General features: G+C 40.0%; 1 protein-coding gene across 1 annotated transcript in view; it reads left to right on the forward strand.

The window, feature by feature from the left end:
- LOC127546299 (cytosolic 5'-nucleotidase 1B-like) overlaps window positions 1-19,914 on the forward strand; it is a 61,162-nt gene that overhangs the window by 7,479 nt on the left and 33,769 nt on the right. Inside the window, exons 2-7 of the mRNA XM_051973496.1 lie at window positions 2,889-2,984; window positions 3,270-3,458; window positions 4,067-4,177; window positions 12,041-12,328; window positions 12,804-12,971; window positions 17,017-17,146. Of these exons, the coding sequence (XP_051829456.1) occupies window positions 2,889-2,984; window positions 3,270-3,458; window positions 4,067-4,177; window positions 12,041-12,328; window positions 12,804-12,971; window positions 17,017-17,146 (982 nt within the window). The remainder of the gene's footprint in view (window positions 1-2,888; window positions 2,985-3,269; window positions 3,459-4,066; window positions 4,178-12,040; window positions 12,329-12,803; window positions 12,972-17,016; window positions 17,147-19,914) is intronic.

A 19,914-nucleotide genomic window follows, 5' to 3' on the forward strand; every position in this document is an offset into this window, starting at 1 on the left:
ACAAGAAAAGATAATGATAAATATTAGAGGGAATGTGGGAAAACTGGATACTAATACACTGTTGGTGGATTTGTGAAGTGATACAATCATTCTGGAGAGCAATTTGGAATTATATCCAAAGGGCTATCAAACTGTGCATTATCTGATGATTAACTTGGCTCTTTTAAAAAATGAAGTGATTCAGGTCAATTCCAATAGTCTTATGATAGAGAGAGCAATGTGGATTCCACATCCAGAGAGAAGACTATAGGGCTGAATGCACATCACAACATAATATTTTCACCTTTTGTTGTTGTTGTTTGCTTGCTTGTTTTTTCTCATTTTTTTCTCCTTTTGACCTGATTGTTCATATGCAGCATGATAAATGTAGAGGCATGTTAGGAAGAATTGCTCATGTTTAGTATACTTGCTGTCTAGGAAAGGAAAGGATGGAGGGAGAGGGATTTGGGACGCAGGATTTTGTGGAGGTGAATGATAACTATCTTTGCATGTGTTTTGAAAATATTAAAACTAGTGTTACAAAAAACTTTAGAATTGATTTATGACATGGGAGACACTGGCATAGGATCACCTAGCTTGGTGTGCCCTCATCAGAGAAGGTAGGGTACTCTATGGACAATGCATAATTGAATTAGCTCAGAAGAAGCACAAGATAAGCAAAGTTAGAGAAGTTCATAGACTTCTCTATGAATCTGTTCAATCTGTGGCAGAGCATTCTAAGATCATATTAGTCTGCTTAGCCACAGTCAGATGAAGAACGAGAAGAATAAAAAGAACAAGAACAAGAAGAATAATAAGAAGGAGGAGGAGAAGGAAGATAAGAAGGAGGAAAAGAGGAGGAGGAAAAGAAGAAGAAGGATAACGAGGAGGAGGAGGAAAACAATAACAAGAAGAACAAGTACAAGAAAAAAACAAAGAGGGAAGGAGAGGGAGGAGAAGGAAGAAGAAGAAGGAGGAGGAGGAGAGGAAGAAGAAGAGGAAGAAGAAAAAGAGGAGGAAGAGGAGGAGGAAGAAGGGAAAATAGTAGGATAGAAGGAACACATAGTAATCTTAATTGTGAAAAAAGTTACAGCACATTTCCCTGAAAGAGGCCTAATTTTTCAAACATAGAGAACTGAGTGAAATTTGTAAAAATAAGAGCCATTCCCCAAGTAATACATGGTCAAAGGATATGTAGTTTTCAGATGAAGTAATAAAGCTATCTATGGTAATATAAAATGTTCTAAATCATTATTAATTAGAGCAATGTAAATTAAGATGACTTGGATGAGCTCTGATAGACATCCCACACTTATTAGCGTGACTAATATAACAGAAAAAGAAAATTACAAATGTTGGAAGGGATGTGAGAAAATTGAGACACTAAAGAACTATTAGTGTATTAGTTAGTTTGAACTGACCCAACCATTCTGTAGAACAATTTGGAACTATTCCCAAAGGGCTATAAAACTGTGCATACCTTTTGAGCCAGCAATACCACTATTTAATCTGTGTTCAAAGAGATGAAAGAAAACTGGGAAAGGCTTATATGTGCAAAAATCTTTACAGCAGCTCTCTTTATAATGACAAAGAATTGGAAATTAAGGGGATATCCTTGATTAGGGAAAAGCTAAACAAATTGTGATAAATGTTTGTGATGGAATACTATTATACTATAGAAATCATGAGTAGGCAGATTTCAGAAAAACCTGGGAAGATTTATATGAATTGATACAAAGTAAAATGAGCAGAACTTGCTATTTACATTCAACCTGAGTCATTCAGGACCCAAACAGTGATCAAATGGGGCTTGGCCTAGACCCACTGGTGGCTAATGAGGAAACAACAATGAAAGCATCACTTATGCCAGATGGTCTTTAACAAGGCTTGTCCAAGTTCCTTCTAACTGTATAATTTGTGACTTCAGGAATCATTGAAAGTGGGTGCAAGTTATCGGAGTGAAATTATGAAACACTGATTTTATGTCAGGGACAGTGTGAGCAGCTGGGGGAACCCATACAAAAGTGACACCATCTGGAGTCTCAGAGAGCTTATATTTTGAAGGACGAGAGTCATCTGCTTGGATCCAAGGAGATGAAGAACCTCACTATTGCTTTGGTCAGGACAACAAATCACTGCTTCAAGACCCTAAGCAGGGAAGCACCTGCTACCAATCTTCCTCCTGCTACTCTTCCTCTTCTATCTCTTCTTTTTCATCAAAGAGAAAATTAAATACAGTAAAGAAGAAAATGAGATGGAATGAAGAAGACTAGAGGATCAAAATGACCTAGAATCAGGAAAAACTGAGTTCAAATCTAGTCTTGGACTCTTACTAGCTGTGTGACCTTGGGCACCTCACTTTCTCCTGTGTGACTCAGTTTTCTCAGATACAAAATGGGGACAATAACAGCCCCCATCTCCCAGGTTGTGGTGAAGTTCATAAAAGAAAGTCCTTAGCATAGTGGCTGACATGGTCTAAGTGATAGGTGTTAGCTATTATTATTAACTACTCAGTTGAAATTCTCCCTCTGGTATTTGTGAGATATTTGACCCTGGTCAAGCCACTGCCTCAGTTTCTTCATTTGGTAAACAGGGATAATACTGGCATCTCCTTCCTAGGGTTGCCGTGAGGATCTCGGGCGGTAGCTTTGGGGAGGCGCTTTGCAAACTGTAAGAATGCTGCATACTATTGGGACCCTAGGCCAGATCTTGCCTCCCTGGCCCCCGCTTCCTCACGCAGACAGTCGTGAGGCGCGAGAAGGGGCGCAAGACTTTGCCCCTTGCCCGGGAGCGGTTTCACGTGGTAAAGGATGTTTGTTGGCGGTTCTGTCTTTTGTTTGAAGCCGGGGCTCCACGGCTTCCAGTCTGAACGAAACAAACCTCCTCTGTCTTTTTCCTCCCACATTAAGAGTAACGGGGCCATGAAAGTTGTCAAAGAAAACAATTACTTAGATAAGAAGACCATGAGGGAAGTGGAGAGACAGAACACGCGACAGAACGCCCAGGTGAGCCCAAGTGTCGGGGCCGCAAAGGCGGGTCAGGTGTGAAGACGTCAGGCAGGGGCGGGGCTGAGCACAGGAGGGGGGGGCTGGCCCGAGAGCTTCTTAGGGGACAAGTAGGAGCAGCTGGTCCCTGCTCCCCCTTCAGTCCGCATTCCCTGTGACCCAGGTGGGCGCCCAGAGAGCGCGCCTGACTCCTCCTCAGCCTAGAGGAGGAGCTGCCTCTGGGTCAGAGAGGGAGGGGGCAGGGTGCCCGGCCACGCAATGACCAATTTCTGCACAATCTTTCAGATGAGGCGTGCAGTGAACCCGATTCACTCGCTAAGGCGTTGTTCGATGTGGTGTTTTTCGTCGTATAGACGCTGCCTTGGCCTGGGGGCTGTGGAGGGAGCATTACTTCTTGGCCCCTTCCGCAGTCTGAGTGTTTATTTATATGTGTGCCTGTTGTGGGAGCAGGGTCGGCAGGCCATCATAATCAGGGTGAGCAGAGAACACACTACTTGGTTTTGAGGGGAGCCAGAGGCATTGTGGGAGGTGGAGGGGCCACAGGGCACAGCAGGCTACAAGCAGGGCCAGGGACTCCCCTTTCACACCTGGAGTTTCACTGATGTCCAAAGCGGTCCAAAAGATTTGAACCTTCCTGAGCACAGAGAAGACTAGCTATCTCTCAGCGCCTTCACAGGGCACTGTTGGGCACGCATTTGATCCTTGGCATTTGGTCCCGACCCATCTTTGGAAGAAAGGACCATTCTGGAGGGAGGGGCAGGGGGTCAGGGAGCCAGGAGTACGCTAAGCCACAGGAAGTTTTTTTTTTTTTTTTGACGGTTCTGGATATCCTATTTCATCCCTCTGTTTCCAACCCCCTCCCCCAAGTGAATCTAGGCTTAGGAGGAATTGAGGATGGGGATGGGGGAGCTATGGGTGGGGTGGAGGTGGAAGTGAGCAGACAGTCAGCAAGGAAGGGCAGGGAAGGAAACAAGGGGGCAGAGTGGTCCGAGCAAGGCTATTTCATATTTACTACTGGACAGGCTATGTGTGTACATCAGCAGGAGCAGTAGACAAACGCCCTTCTTATCTCTCCTCAACAGAGTATAGTGCAGGAGTTTATCACGCTGAAAAGTGACTCCCAGAAAAACCTCCGGCAAAGCCGAAATTCACGGGTTTCTGTCCCGGAGGATAGCAAAAACCGGAATCCCAGGGTATGAATGAGGAAGAAAGGAGAGGGGGATGAGGGGACACACAGAGGATGAGAACGATGAGGGTTGCATGGCAGACTGTGTGAAACCAAGAGTTCACAGCTACTTGAAGAGGAGGAATGGGAGTAAAGAGAGTAAAACTCTGAGGGATAAGGAGCATTAGGGTCATTCACATCAGAAAGGAAGGGGACGTGCATTTATTAAGTCCCTACTCTGTGCTGGGCACTGTGCCAAGCGCTTTATAAAAATTAACTCATTTGAGCCTCACAACAACCCTAAGGAAACTGAGGCAAGCAGAAAGGAAGTGAGGGTCACCCAGCTAGGAAGTGTCCAGAGGCTGAATTTGATCTTAGGACTTCCTGAGGCTTTGCTCTGGGCTTTGGGCAATTTGGAATCCCCTAACTATCCCTACTAAAACTATCACAAGCTATGTACTTTTTGGGTCTGATCCCTCCTGCTCCTCTTCTGAACCCCTGCCCCTACCATATGTTGCCTCATCATACAATTCAGGAGGCATCCCTTCAGCGACTCTCCCCACAAGACTTACTTTTGTTTTTTGTTTTTTTTTTTTTTTTGGTCAAAGATATTAAAGCATCTTCATGTAGGATCAGGAGGCCATCAGTAATAAAAGATAAATCTGATTTGGCTTCTGTCATTGCTGCCCAGAGCAGGATCTCTGGCCCAGAAAGGGCAGGACAAAAGTGGTTCATGGGGAATTGACCTTGACAAACCCAAGTTGCCAGGCCCAGAGGAATATTGTTCATGGCTACTGAAAGGCCTACTGCTATGGCATTTTAAAGATGGTGATTTCATTTGGTCCCAGCAATGTCTAGAGCACCAGCCCTGGAGTCAGGAAGACCTGAGTTCAAATTCACATTCAGGCACTTAGTAGCTATGAGTATGTCATTTCAGTTCTATGTGCCTCCATTTCTTTAATTATAAACCAGGGATCACAGCAGCATCTAGTGCCCAAGGTTTTTGTGAGGATCAAATGAAATAATGTTGATAAGGTGCTTTGCAGACTTTTAAGCACTTTAGAAAAATTAGCTTTTATTATAACTATTACCACAGTTATGAATAATTACCACAAGCCTGTGTAGTTAATCTATCCAATCTTTATTATTCACATTTTTAAAGTTTTAATAGCTTTTTTTAATTTTTCCAAATACATGCGAAGAAAGTTTTCAACATTTACCTTTGCAAAAACCACATATTCCAAATTTTTCTCTTTCTTCCTCACCCTCTTCCATAGACATCAAACAATGTAATATAGGTTAAATATGTATAATTCTTCTAAATATATTTCCATATTTCTCATGTTGCACAAGAAAAATCAGCTCAGTGGGGGAGGGTGGACAAGAGAAAGAAGAAAAATAAGCTCATCACAAAAACAAGAAAAACAGTGAAAATACTATACTTTGATTTACATTCAGGATCTCCATAGTTCCTTCTCTGGATGCAGATGACTCTTTCCATCACAAGTTTATTGGAATTTTTTTGAATCACCTCATTGTTGAAAAAAGCCAAGTCCATCACAGTTCATCATCACATAATCTTGCTGTTGCTGTGTACAATGTTCTCTTGATTCTTCTCACTTCATTCAGCATCAGTTCATGTAAGTCTTTCTAGGCTTTTCTGAAATCATCCTGCTGATCATTTCTTATAGAACACAATATTTTATCATAATCACATACCATAACTTATTCATTCTCCAACTGATGGGCATCCACTCAGTTTCCAGTAGAAAATGCCACTACACAAAGGGCTGCCACAAACGTTTTTGCACATGTAAGTCCTCTTCCCTTTTTTTTTTTAATCTTTTTGGGATACAGACCCAGCAGAGACACTGCTGGATCAAAGGTTATGCACAATTTAATAGCCCTTTGGTCATAGTTTCAAATTGCTCTTCAGTTGGTACTGATCTAGTTGGATCAGTTCACAACTCTATCAACAATGTATCAGTGTCCCAGTTTTCCCACATCCTGTCCAACATTTATCATTATATTTTCCTGTCATCTTGGCCAATCTGAAAGGTTATATCTCAAAGTTGTCTTACTTTACATTTCCCTAATCAATAGTGATCCAGAGCATTTTTTCATCTGACTAAAAATGGCTTTACTTTCTTCATCTGAAAATTGTTCATATCCTTTGACCATTTATCACTTGGGGAATGGTTTGTATTCTTATAAATTTGAGCCAATTTTCTATACATTTTAGAAATGAAGCTTTATCAGAAACACTGAATGTAAATATTTTCACCAGCTTTCTGCTTCCCTTCTCATCCTGGCTGCATTTGGTTATTTATACAATAAAGCCTTTTTAAATTTAATGTAATAAAAATTATCCATTTTGTATTTTATAATGTTCTTTAGTTCTACTTTAGTTAAAAATTCCTTCCTTCTTCACAGATCTAAAAGATAGACTATTCCTTGTTTTTCAAATGTGCATATAGTATCATCCATTATGTCTAAATCATGAACCTACTTTGATCTTATCTTGGTATAGGATATTAGATATTGGTCAATGCCTAGTTTCTGTTTACTATTTTCCAGTTTTCACAGCAATTTTTGTCAAACAGTGAGTTCTTATCCCAGAAGCTGAAGTTTTGGGGTTTATCAAATACTAGATTACTCTGTTGTATACAATAGTCTCTAACTATTCTGTCTTGTGAACCTAACCTATTTCATTGATCCACTATTAAATGGTTTTGTTGACCACTACTTTATAATGCAGTTTTAGGTTTGGTACAGCTTGATCACTTTCCTTTGCATTTTTATTCATTAATTCCCTTAAAATTCTTGCCCCTTTGTTCTTCCAGATGCACTGAATAAGATTAATTTAGGTAGAATTGTTATCTTTATTTATTAGCTTGGCCTATCCATGAACACTTAATATTCTTCCAATTATTTACATCTAACTTTGTATTCATATAGTTCTTGGCTTTGTCTAGGCAGATCTACTCCCAAATATATTATCTACAGTTATTTTAAGTGGGATTTCTCTATCTCTTGCTGATGAACTTTGTTGGTAATATAGAGAAATGCTAATGATCTATGTGGATTTATTTTAAGTCCTGCAATTTTGGTAAAGTTGTTTCTAGTAGTTTTTTTTGGTTGTTGTTGTTGTTGTTGATTCTATAGAATTTTCTAACTATACCATTATATCATCTGCAAAGAGTAATAATTTTGTTTTCTCATTGCTTACTTTAATTCCTTTTTTTCTTATTTTATTACTAAAGCTAATATCTGATACAATATTGAATAGTAGTGATGATAATGGGCATCTTTGTTCCACCCCTCATCTTACTGGGAATGCTTCTAGTTTATCCCCGTTACATATAATGCTTGCTGATGGTTTTAGATAGATGCTTCTTATCATTTTGAGGAAAAATCCATTCATTCCTATGCTCTCTAGTGTTTTTAATAGGAATAGGTATTATATTTTTAAATGCTTTTTCTAAATCTGTTGATGTAATCATAGGATTTCTGTTCATTTTGTTATTGATATGGTCAATTATGCTGACAGTTTTCTTGATATTGAGCCAATCTGCATGCCTGGTATAGATCCTACTTGATCATAGTGTATTATTCTGAAGATAAGCTGCTATAATCTCTTTGCTCATATTTTATTTAATATTTTACATCAATATTCATTAGAACAATTGGTCTATAATTTTCTTCCTCTGTTTTTGGCTCATCTTGGTTTAGGAATCAGCGCTATATCTGTGTCATAAAAGGAATTTGGTATGACTCCTCCTTCTTCTACTTTTCCAAATAGTTTATATAGTATTGGAATTAGTTGTTCTTTAAATGTTTGGTAGAATTCATTTGTAAATATATCTGGCCCTAAAGATTTTTTTTTCCCTTAGGGATTTCATTATTGGCTTGTTCAATTTTTTTTTCTAAAATGGGACTATTTAAATAATTCATTTTCTCATCTGTGAATCTAGGAAATCTACATTTTTGTAAATATTCATCCATTTTAGATTATCAGATTTATTGGTGTACAATTAGGCAAAATAGCTCCTATTTATTGCTTTAATTTCCTCTTCATTGGTGATAAGTTCACCCTTTTCATTTTTAATACTGGTATTTTTTTTTCTTTTGCTATTCAATTTGACCAAATGTTTATCTATTTGGTTGTTTTTTTTTTTCATAAAACCAACTCTTGGTTTTGTTTATTAGTTCAATAGTTTTCTTACTTTCAATTTTATTCATCTTCTGATTTTTAGAATTTCTAATTTAGTATTTAATTGGGTGTTTTTAATTTGTTCTTTTTCTAGCCTTTTTTAGTTGTATGCCCAATTCAATGATCTTCTCTTTCTCCATTTTATTCATGTAAACATATAGTGAAATAAAATTCCCCTTAAGAACTGTTTTGGCTTTATCTTATTAGTGGTATGTTGTCTTATTATTGTCATTCTCTTGGATAAAATTATGGATTGTTTCTATGATTTGTGGTTTGATCTACTAGGATTATTTCACTTCCAATTAATTTTTGCTCTATTTTTCCAAGGCTTTTTATTAGATGCAATTTTAATTGCATCATCTGAAAAGGATGCATTTACCATTTGTGCCTTAACACATAATCAATTTTTGTGAAAGTGCCATGTGCCACTAAGAAAAAGGTATGTTATTTTCTATCCCCATTCAATTTTCTCCAGAGGTCTATCATAACTAACTTTATTAAAATTCTATTCACCTCCTTAACTTCTTTCTTGTTTATTTTGTGGTTACATTTATCTAATTCTGAAAGAGGGAGATTGAGATTCCTTACTAGTATAATTTTGCTATATTGGGCTTGCAACTCACTTGGAGCATATATGTATAGTATTGATATCCATTCGTTATCTATGGTACTCTTTAGCAAGATGTAGTTTTCTTTCTTACCTCTTTTAATTAGAACTAATTTTCCATTTGCTTGGTCTGAGATCAAGATCCTTACTACTGCTTTTTTTTTTCCATTTCAGTTGAAGCAAAATAAGATTCTGCTCTAATCTTTACTCTGTATGTATCTTTTTGCTTCCAATGTGTTCCTGGTTAACAACATATTGTAGGAGTCTAGTTTTAATCCAGTCTGCTATCCACTTCCATTTTATGGGAGAGTTCATCTTTTTTATCTTCACAATTAAGATTAGTAACTCCATACTTCCTGCCATCTTGTTTTTCCCAAGTTACACTTTTCTCTTTTCTTCTACCCTTTCACCAACTCTCTCAATCTTCCCTTCCTTATCCTTTTTCTCTTTTACTTCTAACCTCCCTTCTATTAGCCTCCCCCTTTCCTTTCCTCTTTTCCATCCTAATACTCTATATGGTAAGGCAGATTTCTATACTAAATTAAATGTTTATGTTATTCCCCTTTTGAGCCAAAGCTGATGTAATTAATGTTCAAACAATGCTCATCCTTTTCCTTTCTTTCCTTCAACTGTAATAGGTCTTTTGTGTTCTTTATGTGATGTGATTTTTTAATGCCTCTTTTCTCTTCTCCAAGTACAATCCCTTTCTCACTCCTAAATTCTTTTTGGGATATCATCAAATTAAAGTCAACTTATACTTTACACCCTCTAAGTATATTATTTCTACCTGACCTGAAAAAAATACAGTTCTCAAGAGTTACAAATATCATCTTCCCATATAGGGATGTAAACATTTTAATCTTTAAAAACATAGATTTTTTTTCCTGTTATTTTTTATGCTTCTCTTGAATCTTGTATTTGGAGATCAAATTTTCTGTTTAGTTCTGCGTTTTCATCAGAAATGACTGAAAAATCAATCCCCTGTTTCATTTAATGTCTATCTTTTCTCCTGAAAGATAATGCTTAATTTTGCTGATTAGTTGGGTTGTAGTCCAAATTCCTTTGCCTTCCTAGATATATTGCAAATTCTCTAAACCTTTTGTATGGAAGCTATTGTATCTTGGGTAATCCTAATTGTGGCTCCTCAATATCTTAATTGTTTCTTGTGGTATTTTCTCCTTGACCTGAAATTCTGGAATTTAGCTACAATATTCATTGGAACTTTCATTTTGGGGCCTCTTTTAGGAGATGATTAGGAAATAGGAGATTCTTTCATTGACTTTTTAAAAATCCTTCAATTCTAGAATATCAGGACAGTTTTCCTTGATCATTTCTTGAAAGATGCTGCCTAGGCTCTTTTTTCATTGTGGTTTTCAGGTAGTCCAATAATTCTTAGATTTTCCTCTCTCCTGGAGCTATTTTCTAGGTCAGTTGTTTTTCCAGTGAGGTATTTTACATTTTCTTCAATATTTTCATTTTTAAAAAAATTCTGAGTGATTCTTGATGTCTCATTGAGTCATTCACTTCCATTTGTCCAATTCTGATTTTAGTGACTTGTTTTCTCACCTCCTTTTGCATTTGACCAAATGTACTTTAAAAAAAATGTTTTGTCCAATGGATTTTCTCCCCATTTTACCAATTCTAATTTTTAAAGAATTTTTCTTCAGAATATTTTTTCACTATTTCACCAAATTTATTCTTTAAAAGGTGTTTTTTTCCAGTCAGTTTCTATGCTTCCTTTTCCAAGATTGTTGGCTTTTCCTTCCAAATTTTCATAACTCTCCTACAAAGCACTCTTTTCACCATTTTTCTTCTATCTCTCTTTTAAGATCTTTTAAAAAATTCTTCCAAGAGAGTTCCCCTTTGAACTTATATTCCCCTTTGAAGCTTCACTTGAAGACTTTTAGACCTAGCTGTTTTCTTCTGGGTTTGTGTTCTGATCTTCCCTGTCTCTATACTAGCTCTCTACAGTCAGAGCTCTTTTTGTATTTTCATTTTTTAAATGTTGAGGTCTGCTTTTAAGGCACTGGGGAGATTGTCTTGAGCTTCCTCTGTAGTACTCCTCTGTAGTAAGAAGCCTCTGACAGGGGCTTCTTACTGACTAAGCTGGGGGCCAGTGTTGCAGACTTCCCCTCTGTGTTGAGGGCCTAGCCAAGTCCCATCTATTATGCTGGGGTTCAGGAGCTCACAAGTTGTGTTGTGTTGTAGTTGTGTTGGAGATCTCATGGCTGGTTTGCTGATCTACTGGCTTTCTAAGCCAGGACAGAGTAGTCAATGCTGCTATATATTAGCTAAGAGTGTTAGATTTCCAGCACTGGGCCATGTTCCCCCTGCTATCTGAGACAGAGATTTATTGAAGTCTTTTCAAGATATCTTAAGCTGGGAAAAGCATTACACTCCAAATGTGTGTGGGTTCTGTCATTCCAAAATCTTTTTCAGAGGCTTGATCTAGTGTTGATTCAGAGGGAAGCTGTGGAGATTTCAGGCAATGTCCTATCTACTACTCTCTGCCATCTTGTCTCCATCTTATTATTCCCATTTTACAAAGGAGGAAACTACCAGAGCCAGTGTCAGTATAGGAGCTTTGGATGTTATGGTCTCAAGATCCATATTCTGAATATGAAGATTTCATGGATTCAGAGCTCCCTCTCCCTCTCTCTGTCTTTCTGTCTCTATCTTGCTATCTCTGTCACACACATGCACACACACACACACACACACACACCCTAGGGTTATTTTATTCATAGATTGTACCTCTTAGCAATACAGCTTCCTCAAGGAAAAGGTTAGAAATGGCTTGTGTGAAGGTTTGGGAGTTGGGGTGGATGGTGCAGTGCATGTAAAGACTGTGAACATTCTGTGAATGAATAAGGTATCAACAGATTGAATCTGAAATCTGCTGCATCTGGGCACCTGTAAGGGGTACAATGTTTTATGCTCAGGGAGTGTGGACTGAATGTATAGGGAGGGGCTAGTCTGTGCTTGAGTGTGCTTGTGTTGTGGGGAGGGGGAAGAAAAAGCACTTGGAGTCAGGATGAACCACTTACTCAGCCCATTGCTCTTATCTCCAGCAAACCATCCCCCACGTGAACTCCAAAGGCTCTCTTTCGGACTCTGGGGAGCACAAGCCATCTTCTCTTGCTCCACCTGAGAAGGCACCCAACCCTCCAGAAAAGCGTCCAATAACAACCCCACCCCCCTCCCCATCCAACACTCCACCTCCAACCTCAGAAATGCTGAAGGCCCGATTGTCCCAGGAATGGAAGAACCCAAAACACTCATCCTCTCATAGCTCCAAGGAATCAAGTGAAGATAATGATGATGACGTTGCCAACTGGACTCCCGGAAGACCCAGGCCAGTAAGCAGTGTCCACTATCCTCCTTTCCTACCTCCCAGTGCTTGGTAAATGCCTTGGGCCTCCCCTACCCCTCTGCAGGCAGCCAGATTGATACTCTGGAGTATTTTCTTCTTCTGATCTCTGATTCTCCCTTTCCCTATCATTCTTCACCCTCCCTCATGTGTCCTTTTGTCCATGTTCTCCACTTGTCCTTTCATTGTTCCCCTCTCCTCCATCAGCCCATTCTATTTATTCCTGTCCTTCCATTTGTCTTTGCTGATCCATTTAGCTTATCCTTCTATTTTTTCCTCCTTTGTCTTCAATCAACCATAATCCATCTAGCCTTCCATCCCCAATCAACCCACCAACAATTGTCCCTCCTATCTACACCATTCCTCACCTTTATTGTCTCTTCCAGTTGTGTCTTCCTATCTGCCCCAGCCTTACTCCTCTAGCAATCCCTGACCCCCATCTTTCTGTCCAACCCTTCCTGCAGCCCAAACCTAAGCATGCTATCACCATTGCTGTCTCTTCCCGGGCACTCTTCAATATGGCGGAAGACAATAAAATCTTTGAGAAAGAAGGACTGGAGAAGTACATGGAATACCAGCTCACCCACGAGAATGTCACTCTGAAACCCGGACCCGCATTTGGCTTTGTCAAGGTACCAGTCCAAGGACAAGCTGACAAAAGTCTAAGCCAAACTCTTTGCACCCCCTAGGCTTGCATCTTTTGCTCAATGAGCTGGCTAGGCTTGATGATCTCTTGGGGCCCTTCCAAGTCTGACGATCTATGACCATGTGACTCTCCACCATTTACCCCCCACCTTAGACCAAGTAGAACTATTGAAAAGACATGGGAGATAGTGAATGGAATATTATGTACAGGAAGCATCCAGCAGCCTAGTTTGACTATAATATGATAGATGTTATGGAAAGGCAAGTGCTATGAAATATGACTGAAAAGACAAGTAAATATTAGACTGAGGAGAACAGCAAACATTAAATGCGCGCTGTTTGCCAAGCATTGAACTAAGCACTCCACAAATGTTATCACATTTGGTCCTCACAACAGTCCCAGGAGGTTGGTGCTATCATTATCCTCATTATCCAGATGAGGAAACTGGGGCAGACAGAAATTAAGTGACCTGCCCAAGATCACAGACTTAATGAATGAATGTCTGAGACTGGATTTGAACTCAGATCTTCCTCATTCTAGACCCAATGCTCAGTTAGTTGCAATTTTGGAAGACGTTAAATGTGAAATTGGAGGGGGAGAGCAGCAGCAATATGGCACAGTAGATAGAGCACCAGGCCTGAAATCAGGAGGACCTGAGTTCAAATCCTGCCTCAGACCATTAATACTTCCTAGCTGTGGGATCCTGGGCAAGTCACTTAACCCCAATTGCTAAAACAAAAAAAAAAGTGAAATTGGGGATTTTGATTTTTTTCTAGAAATAATAGGGGATCATCAAAGTCTTTTGAGTAGGAAAGTGGTATCATAAGATCTGTATTTTAATAAAAACTAATTTGGCAGGACTGTAGAAAGAGAATGGAAGTGGGAAAATCAGAAGTTTATTGCAATAGCCTAGGGAGAGAAAGGATAAGGACCTGACCCAGGATAGTGGCTATGTAAGTAGAAAGAAGGGAACAAATTCAAGAGATACAATGGAGATAGGAGGGCTAAGACTTGGTTTGGTGGATGTGGGAAGGAGTAAGTAAATGAAAGGAGAATAGGGCAAGAATCTTTATTTGTATTTTGCATGGGTTGGTTTAAAAAAAAAAAACCTTGGCAGAGTGACTCAGGCTCAAGAAATAGGTCTGGGAGTTGTCTGTTTAGGGATGAGAGAAAGAAGAGAACTCAGGACTGAGCCTTGGTGAACACCCATGGTTGCAGGTTATGATCTTGGTGATAAATCAGCAGAGGAGCCTGAGAAAAAGAAGTTAGATAGGAGAACCAGGTGAGATCAGCGTTACATCCCAAGAATGGGAGTATCCAAAGGGAGTAGTTGAAGATGCCAAAAGCTGCAGAGAAGTCAAGATTGAGAACTTGATGGGGAAAAGAGGCTATTGATGAATAGTTAGATCACAGAAAACCCCAAAGAAGTAGTTTTATTTCAGTGATGGAGCAGAGGACCAAAAGTAAGATCTCTGTAGGTCAGAAGTTGACTCTGTAGGTGACTGTTGACAGGCAGTGGCAAGGGTGTGAACTATAAAAGTAGACCCTACACAGTATAAGTTTTTAAGGATGGCAAGATACCTGACTGTAAATAGGGAGTGAGGAAATGGCCACTGAAGAGGGGGAAAGAGAATTAAAAAATGGCAGCGACTGGGGTCAAGAACACAAATGGAAGGGCCATCTTTACAGGAGAAGGCATCATTCATCCTTACTTGGAAGATGGTGAAAATAAGTGAAATGGTGAAATGGTGAAAAGAGAATGATAATACAAAAGGATATTGACTGGGGGGGTGAGGAGAGACTTCTTGTAGTATCTAAATTTGTAGATATACATAGTCTTCTCTGTCCTCCATTTTGTTTAGATTTAAAAAACAAATTAAAAAAACAATAACCCAGCATATATTTTTGAGCCACCAGCAGTAATTTTTGAAAGGTTTTAGAGACAGAGAGAGATAATTAAATATGTGCTTTAAGTACTTTGCTAATCATCAGTAATAGGAATATTTATAATAGCACTGGGCGGTTTATGGTGGTCAATTATAAAACTCCAGATGGCTTCAGACAAAAAAATTAATTCTTTTTTTAAAGTTGGGAGTGTAAAATAGTAACTTTGGCTCAGATTCTTGGGGAAAATTATAGAATATATAATTTAAATAAATGCTGGTTAGTGGATATTTCAAAAAGGAACAAGTAATCATAAAGCTCCAGCATGTCTTCATCAAGAGTAAGCCATTCCAGACTACCAGGTTACTGTACAAATAATTAGAAAGAATGTAATATTGTTTACCTGTCTTATGCTGCTTCTGTGGCTAAGATGAGAAAATGGGGACCAGAAAACAACACAATCTGGTAAAGTGAATTAGAAGTGAACGAGCATTTCCATTTCCTTAATTGGCCCAAAAAAACCCCAGCCTGGTGATCAGTCTAGTCATTAATGTTTAGATAGTAATATGAAAGAAGGTCCCCAATGGAATGTGGCAGGGAACATCAATGGTCTTATCTTTGTCATTGTCTTGGATTAAGGGATGCTTGACAGACGAGAACCATGAGCCAAATAGAATAAGATTCACTTTAATAGGGCCCAAAACAACATATTTTGCAAGTGCATAGGTATAGAAATGTCTGGACAGAGAATCTTCTGAAAACTAAGAAAAGTCTAAGGATTTTAGCGGACAATGGATTTAGCGGACATGGTAATTCAAAAGGCTAATGTTGTCTTAGGTAGTCTAAGAGAAGAATGATGTCCAGGACTGGGAAGGTCAGAGGCCCGTCCATAGTCCTTTGCTTTGTGCAGACCAAGTTTAGAATATGGCATTCAGCTCGAGGTCCATATTTTAGGGACAAAATGAGTAGTGGGAAGGGCTGGCAGTCTAGGATGGTGGTAGTGGTGATGGGGAGAATAATGATGATGGTAATGATGATAATGAAGAATTATGATGTTGATTGCAAGCATCTCCCAAAGACCTTATGGTTCACAAAGTGATTTTTATATATCATTTCATTTGATCCTTACAATATCTCTGTGAAATAGGTGCTGTTACTATCCCCATTTTACAGATAATAAAACTGAGGCTCAGAGAAATTAAGTGATGTGTTATTAAGTATTGGAATTTGAAATCTTTTTCTTGACTCCACGTCACTTCCATCCACTGTACCACATATTACATACGTATAGCTATAAGGGCCGTAAGCAATGTCCAAAATTAAGATAAGATGAATAAATTGGAGATATTGAGCCTGCAGAAATAAGTAAACTTAGGAAGGATGTAATGTCTGTGTCCAAGTGTTGGGAAGCCTAAAGATATTTGGGCCTGTTTCTACTTGGCCCTAGAGGGCAAAACTTAGCCACAGAGTCCCTGAAGAGACCATTTTAGGCTTCACATCAAGCTTCCATGTAGAGCTGCCCCAAAGGGCAGGGATTGTCTGTCTCTGAAGGCTTTGCCCCCAGTCCTTGGAGCAGGGGTGAGATGACCTCATGGCGGCCATGAAAGGGGCTGCTGCTGACATATCACCTGGAGATACACCTCCAAGCTCTGACTCTGTAACATTCATGTGTGCTAGTCAAGATTAAAGCTCAGCCTGCTGTGACCCCCTGCCCAGGGCTCTCCTGGACACCCCGTTCACCCGGGAAAGTGCCTTGCCGAGGCTCCTGGAGCAGGGAAGAGAGGGGCTAGTTTTCAATGGTAGAATTGGGACAAGAGGCTACATGCACCGCTCAGTCCCACTGTGCCCCAGCTCCCTGCCCCAGAGAATGTCTCCTCTGTCCTCTTCTGGCTCAGTGTCTGACTCCAGTCAGCATCATTGAAGAGAGGGAGCGTCCTCATCTGGGCAGTCGCTGCCCGGTCCCTGCCCCACCTCACAAAAGCAGACATTCCCCACCTGTTTGGCTTTTCCTTTTGGCTATGAGAGGTAGCCAAGGAGCCCGAGAAGCAGGTCTGGCCCGGGAGCCGGGCCCACTGTTCCCCTCCTGCCGGTGGCTGGTCTCTGGGCTTGCAAGCTGCCATCCGCACCTCAATGTTTGTAACCCACAGGCCCTGCAGAACGTCAATGCCAGACTGCGCAGCCTTTATCCCAAGGAACAGGACTTGTTTGATATTGTGCTGATGACTAATAACCATGCCCAAGTTGGGGTGAGGATCATAAACAGCATCAATCACCACGGTAAGTAAGTCAAATAAACACCGCGTGGAGGAGGTGTCTGTGGCCCAGGCCGGGGGGCTGGGGGACGCCCTGACCCGACAGAATGCCGCTCCTTTGATGCAGACACGTGGGCTGCACAGCAAGTGTTTATTTGCAAATGTCAGAACAAGAGCCGCCATGTGAGTTTCCGACTGCAGCAACGGGGTTTGGCCCAAAGCTCTGGACTTAACTTGTCAAGTGTGAGCTTCAAGGGCTTAATCCCAGGTCCTGCAATATCGCTCTGTTTTCTATTTTGTTTTGTTTTGTTTTAAACTTCTGAACTTGACATCAAGGAACTGTCAATCAAGAGGCATTCTTTCTATGATCAAAGTTTATTCCCCAGTAAAACATGTTAAACTTGTTAAATATTTAACTAAGTTCACCTCCTTTTTCCTACCCTCACCACCTAGAATTTCAGAGTCTCAGAGTTGGAAGTGATCTCAAAGATCATCTAAACAATCCCTACCTAAAACTCAAATCTCTTCGGAAGCATGACTGGCCAACAGTCACCCTGCCTCCCCTACGGGACAGCTGGTGAAAGAACTTGTCTTTCTTTTCTCCTTCTCTCTGTCTCCCATCTTCTAACCATACACATACATTCACACACTTGTACATGTACCGCCATGTGAGAACACACATGTACGTGTGCATACACACAGCTTGATAGCCTCAGTTTTGGATGGAATATTCTATTGATTAAATTCCACTAAAAAGTTTCATCCTTAAGTTAAAAGGATGTTTTGAAGAAGCAAGAAAATGGCCCCGAGTCTTTCTGCTTTGGACAGGACTGGGGAAATAAAGCTCACATACTCATTTTGACTTGGCCTAATGCAAAAAATTGAGTGTAAACCACTCTGCCATTTGCTTGCTTCGATACAAAAGGAAAAGTATTCTTGTCATCTCTGCAAGTGACTCATGTTCAGTCAGAATTGCAGACCCATGAATTACTGTGTGGGAAGGAACTGTGAGGTCATTTGCTGATTCTCACTCCTGAGCAGAAGGCTCCTCTGCAGTAGCCCCAGTGAGTAGTTTTCCAGACTCTGCTTGTGGACCTCTGGTGATGGGAATCCACTACCTGCTGAGGCAGCTCAGTCACCTTCCTCTTCATCTTTCCTTTTGAAGCCAAACAAAGTCCTAGGTCATAGCTTCTACCTGACACCCCTGAAGACAACTTGCCTATCTCCCTATCCTGCTTCTCCTCTGGAGGAAACACTTGTAGTTTCTCCAGGGAGTCTTCACAGGTCATGGATCCAGTCTCCTGTAATTCTGGTCAAGAAATTCCACACGATCCTCCCACAGGACTGTAAGTATTACACTAATATTTGGGACTGCAAATAGGGATCGTCCTTTACAAAGCACTTTCACAGCCACTGGATAATTCAACCTCCTAACAACCATTGAAGGGATGCATGTCATAAGTTATTTCTATTTTTCATAAAAGAAGGCTCAGATTGTTTAGCAGTCATCCCCAGGTCATACAACTTACAAGTGGGAGAGCCAGTCATTGAAAGATATAGGGCCTGTGTCCTTTTCACAACAGCAGGGCACTCTTTGGTACAGAAAGTCTTGGACTTTCCCAAGTAACTTTCAAGTTACACAGATATTCAAAGGTATTGACAAGAGTTATCCAGATTTTTGTTGGTTTCCAATTGACTTAAAATAAAAAAATCCAACTTTACTTGTATTGGGAGCTCCTTGATAGAATGAAGTTCACCAATACATGGCATTTAAAGGGGTCTAACGGGAACTGACCTTATCTTCTGTGTCCATGAACATATATGTATATATGTGTCTGTCTGTATGTCTGAATGTGTGTCTATGTGTATCTTTATATGTCTATGTGTTTTTGCACATGACTGTAGTGTGTATATCCAATATGTATATGTGTATGTTGAGAGTTTATCAATGTTTGTGATATGAGTGTTTGTGTATTTGTGTGTGTTTGTCCATGTGTCTGTGTGTGTATGAATATGGCTATGTGTGTGTCTGTATTTGTGTCTGTGTGTATTTGTGTTATAAGTGTTTGTGTGTGTTTTTGTATGTGTCTGAGTATGGCTATGTGTGTATCTGCATTTGTACCTGGGTTTATCAGTGTGTTATGAGTGCTTGTGTTTGTGTGTGTTTTCTGAGTATGGATATGTGTGTCTATGTGTGTGTTTGTGTGTCATGTATCTCTTTGTGTGTCTGTGTTTGAGTCAGAATTTGTGTGTCTGTGTGTGTACAAGCCAATGTGTTTCTAGGTATATCTATCTGTGTTTGTACACGTTGGTGTTCCTGTGTGTGTCTGTGTCTCCTCCTTTAATGTACTGAGATCCTCTAAAACTTCACACCAAAAAGGGTTCAGGAAGAAAGCAACTGATGCTTCAGTAGTTTTCTGAGCAGAGTCATTTGGAAGTGAGACAAGTCCAATTGCAAAGACATACAATAAGAACCTGCTTTAGAGAGAGACAGGAAAGGGGGAGGGAAGAGAATAAGCAATTCTAAAGTTCTTCTTATGTGTCAGACATATGAGCTAAGGACATTTTATATTCTCTTATTTAGTCCTCAGAATGCCCTTGGGAAACAGGTCTTATTTTTGTCTCCATTTTAAAGATGAGGAACCTGAAGCAGGCATGAACCAGGGTCAAACAGTCAGTAAGCTTCTGAGGCGAGATTTTAACTCATCTTCCTAATTCCAGGACCAGCATAGCATCCAGGGTGCCACTGGCTGCCTCTGGGGGGAAACACTTTTCTAACAGTAGAAGCCTTCT

The sequence above is a fragment of the Antechinus flavipes genome, chromosome 2, assembly GCF_016432865.1.
Source record: "Antechinus flavipes isolate AdamAnt ecotype Samford, QLD, Australia chromosome 2, AdamAnt_v2, whole genome shotgun sequence".
NCBI classification, from domain to species: Eukaryota; Metazoa; Chordata; class Mammalia; order Dasyuromorphia; family Dasyuridae; genus Antechinus; species Antechinus flavipes.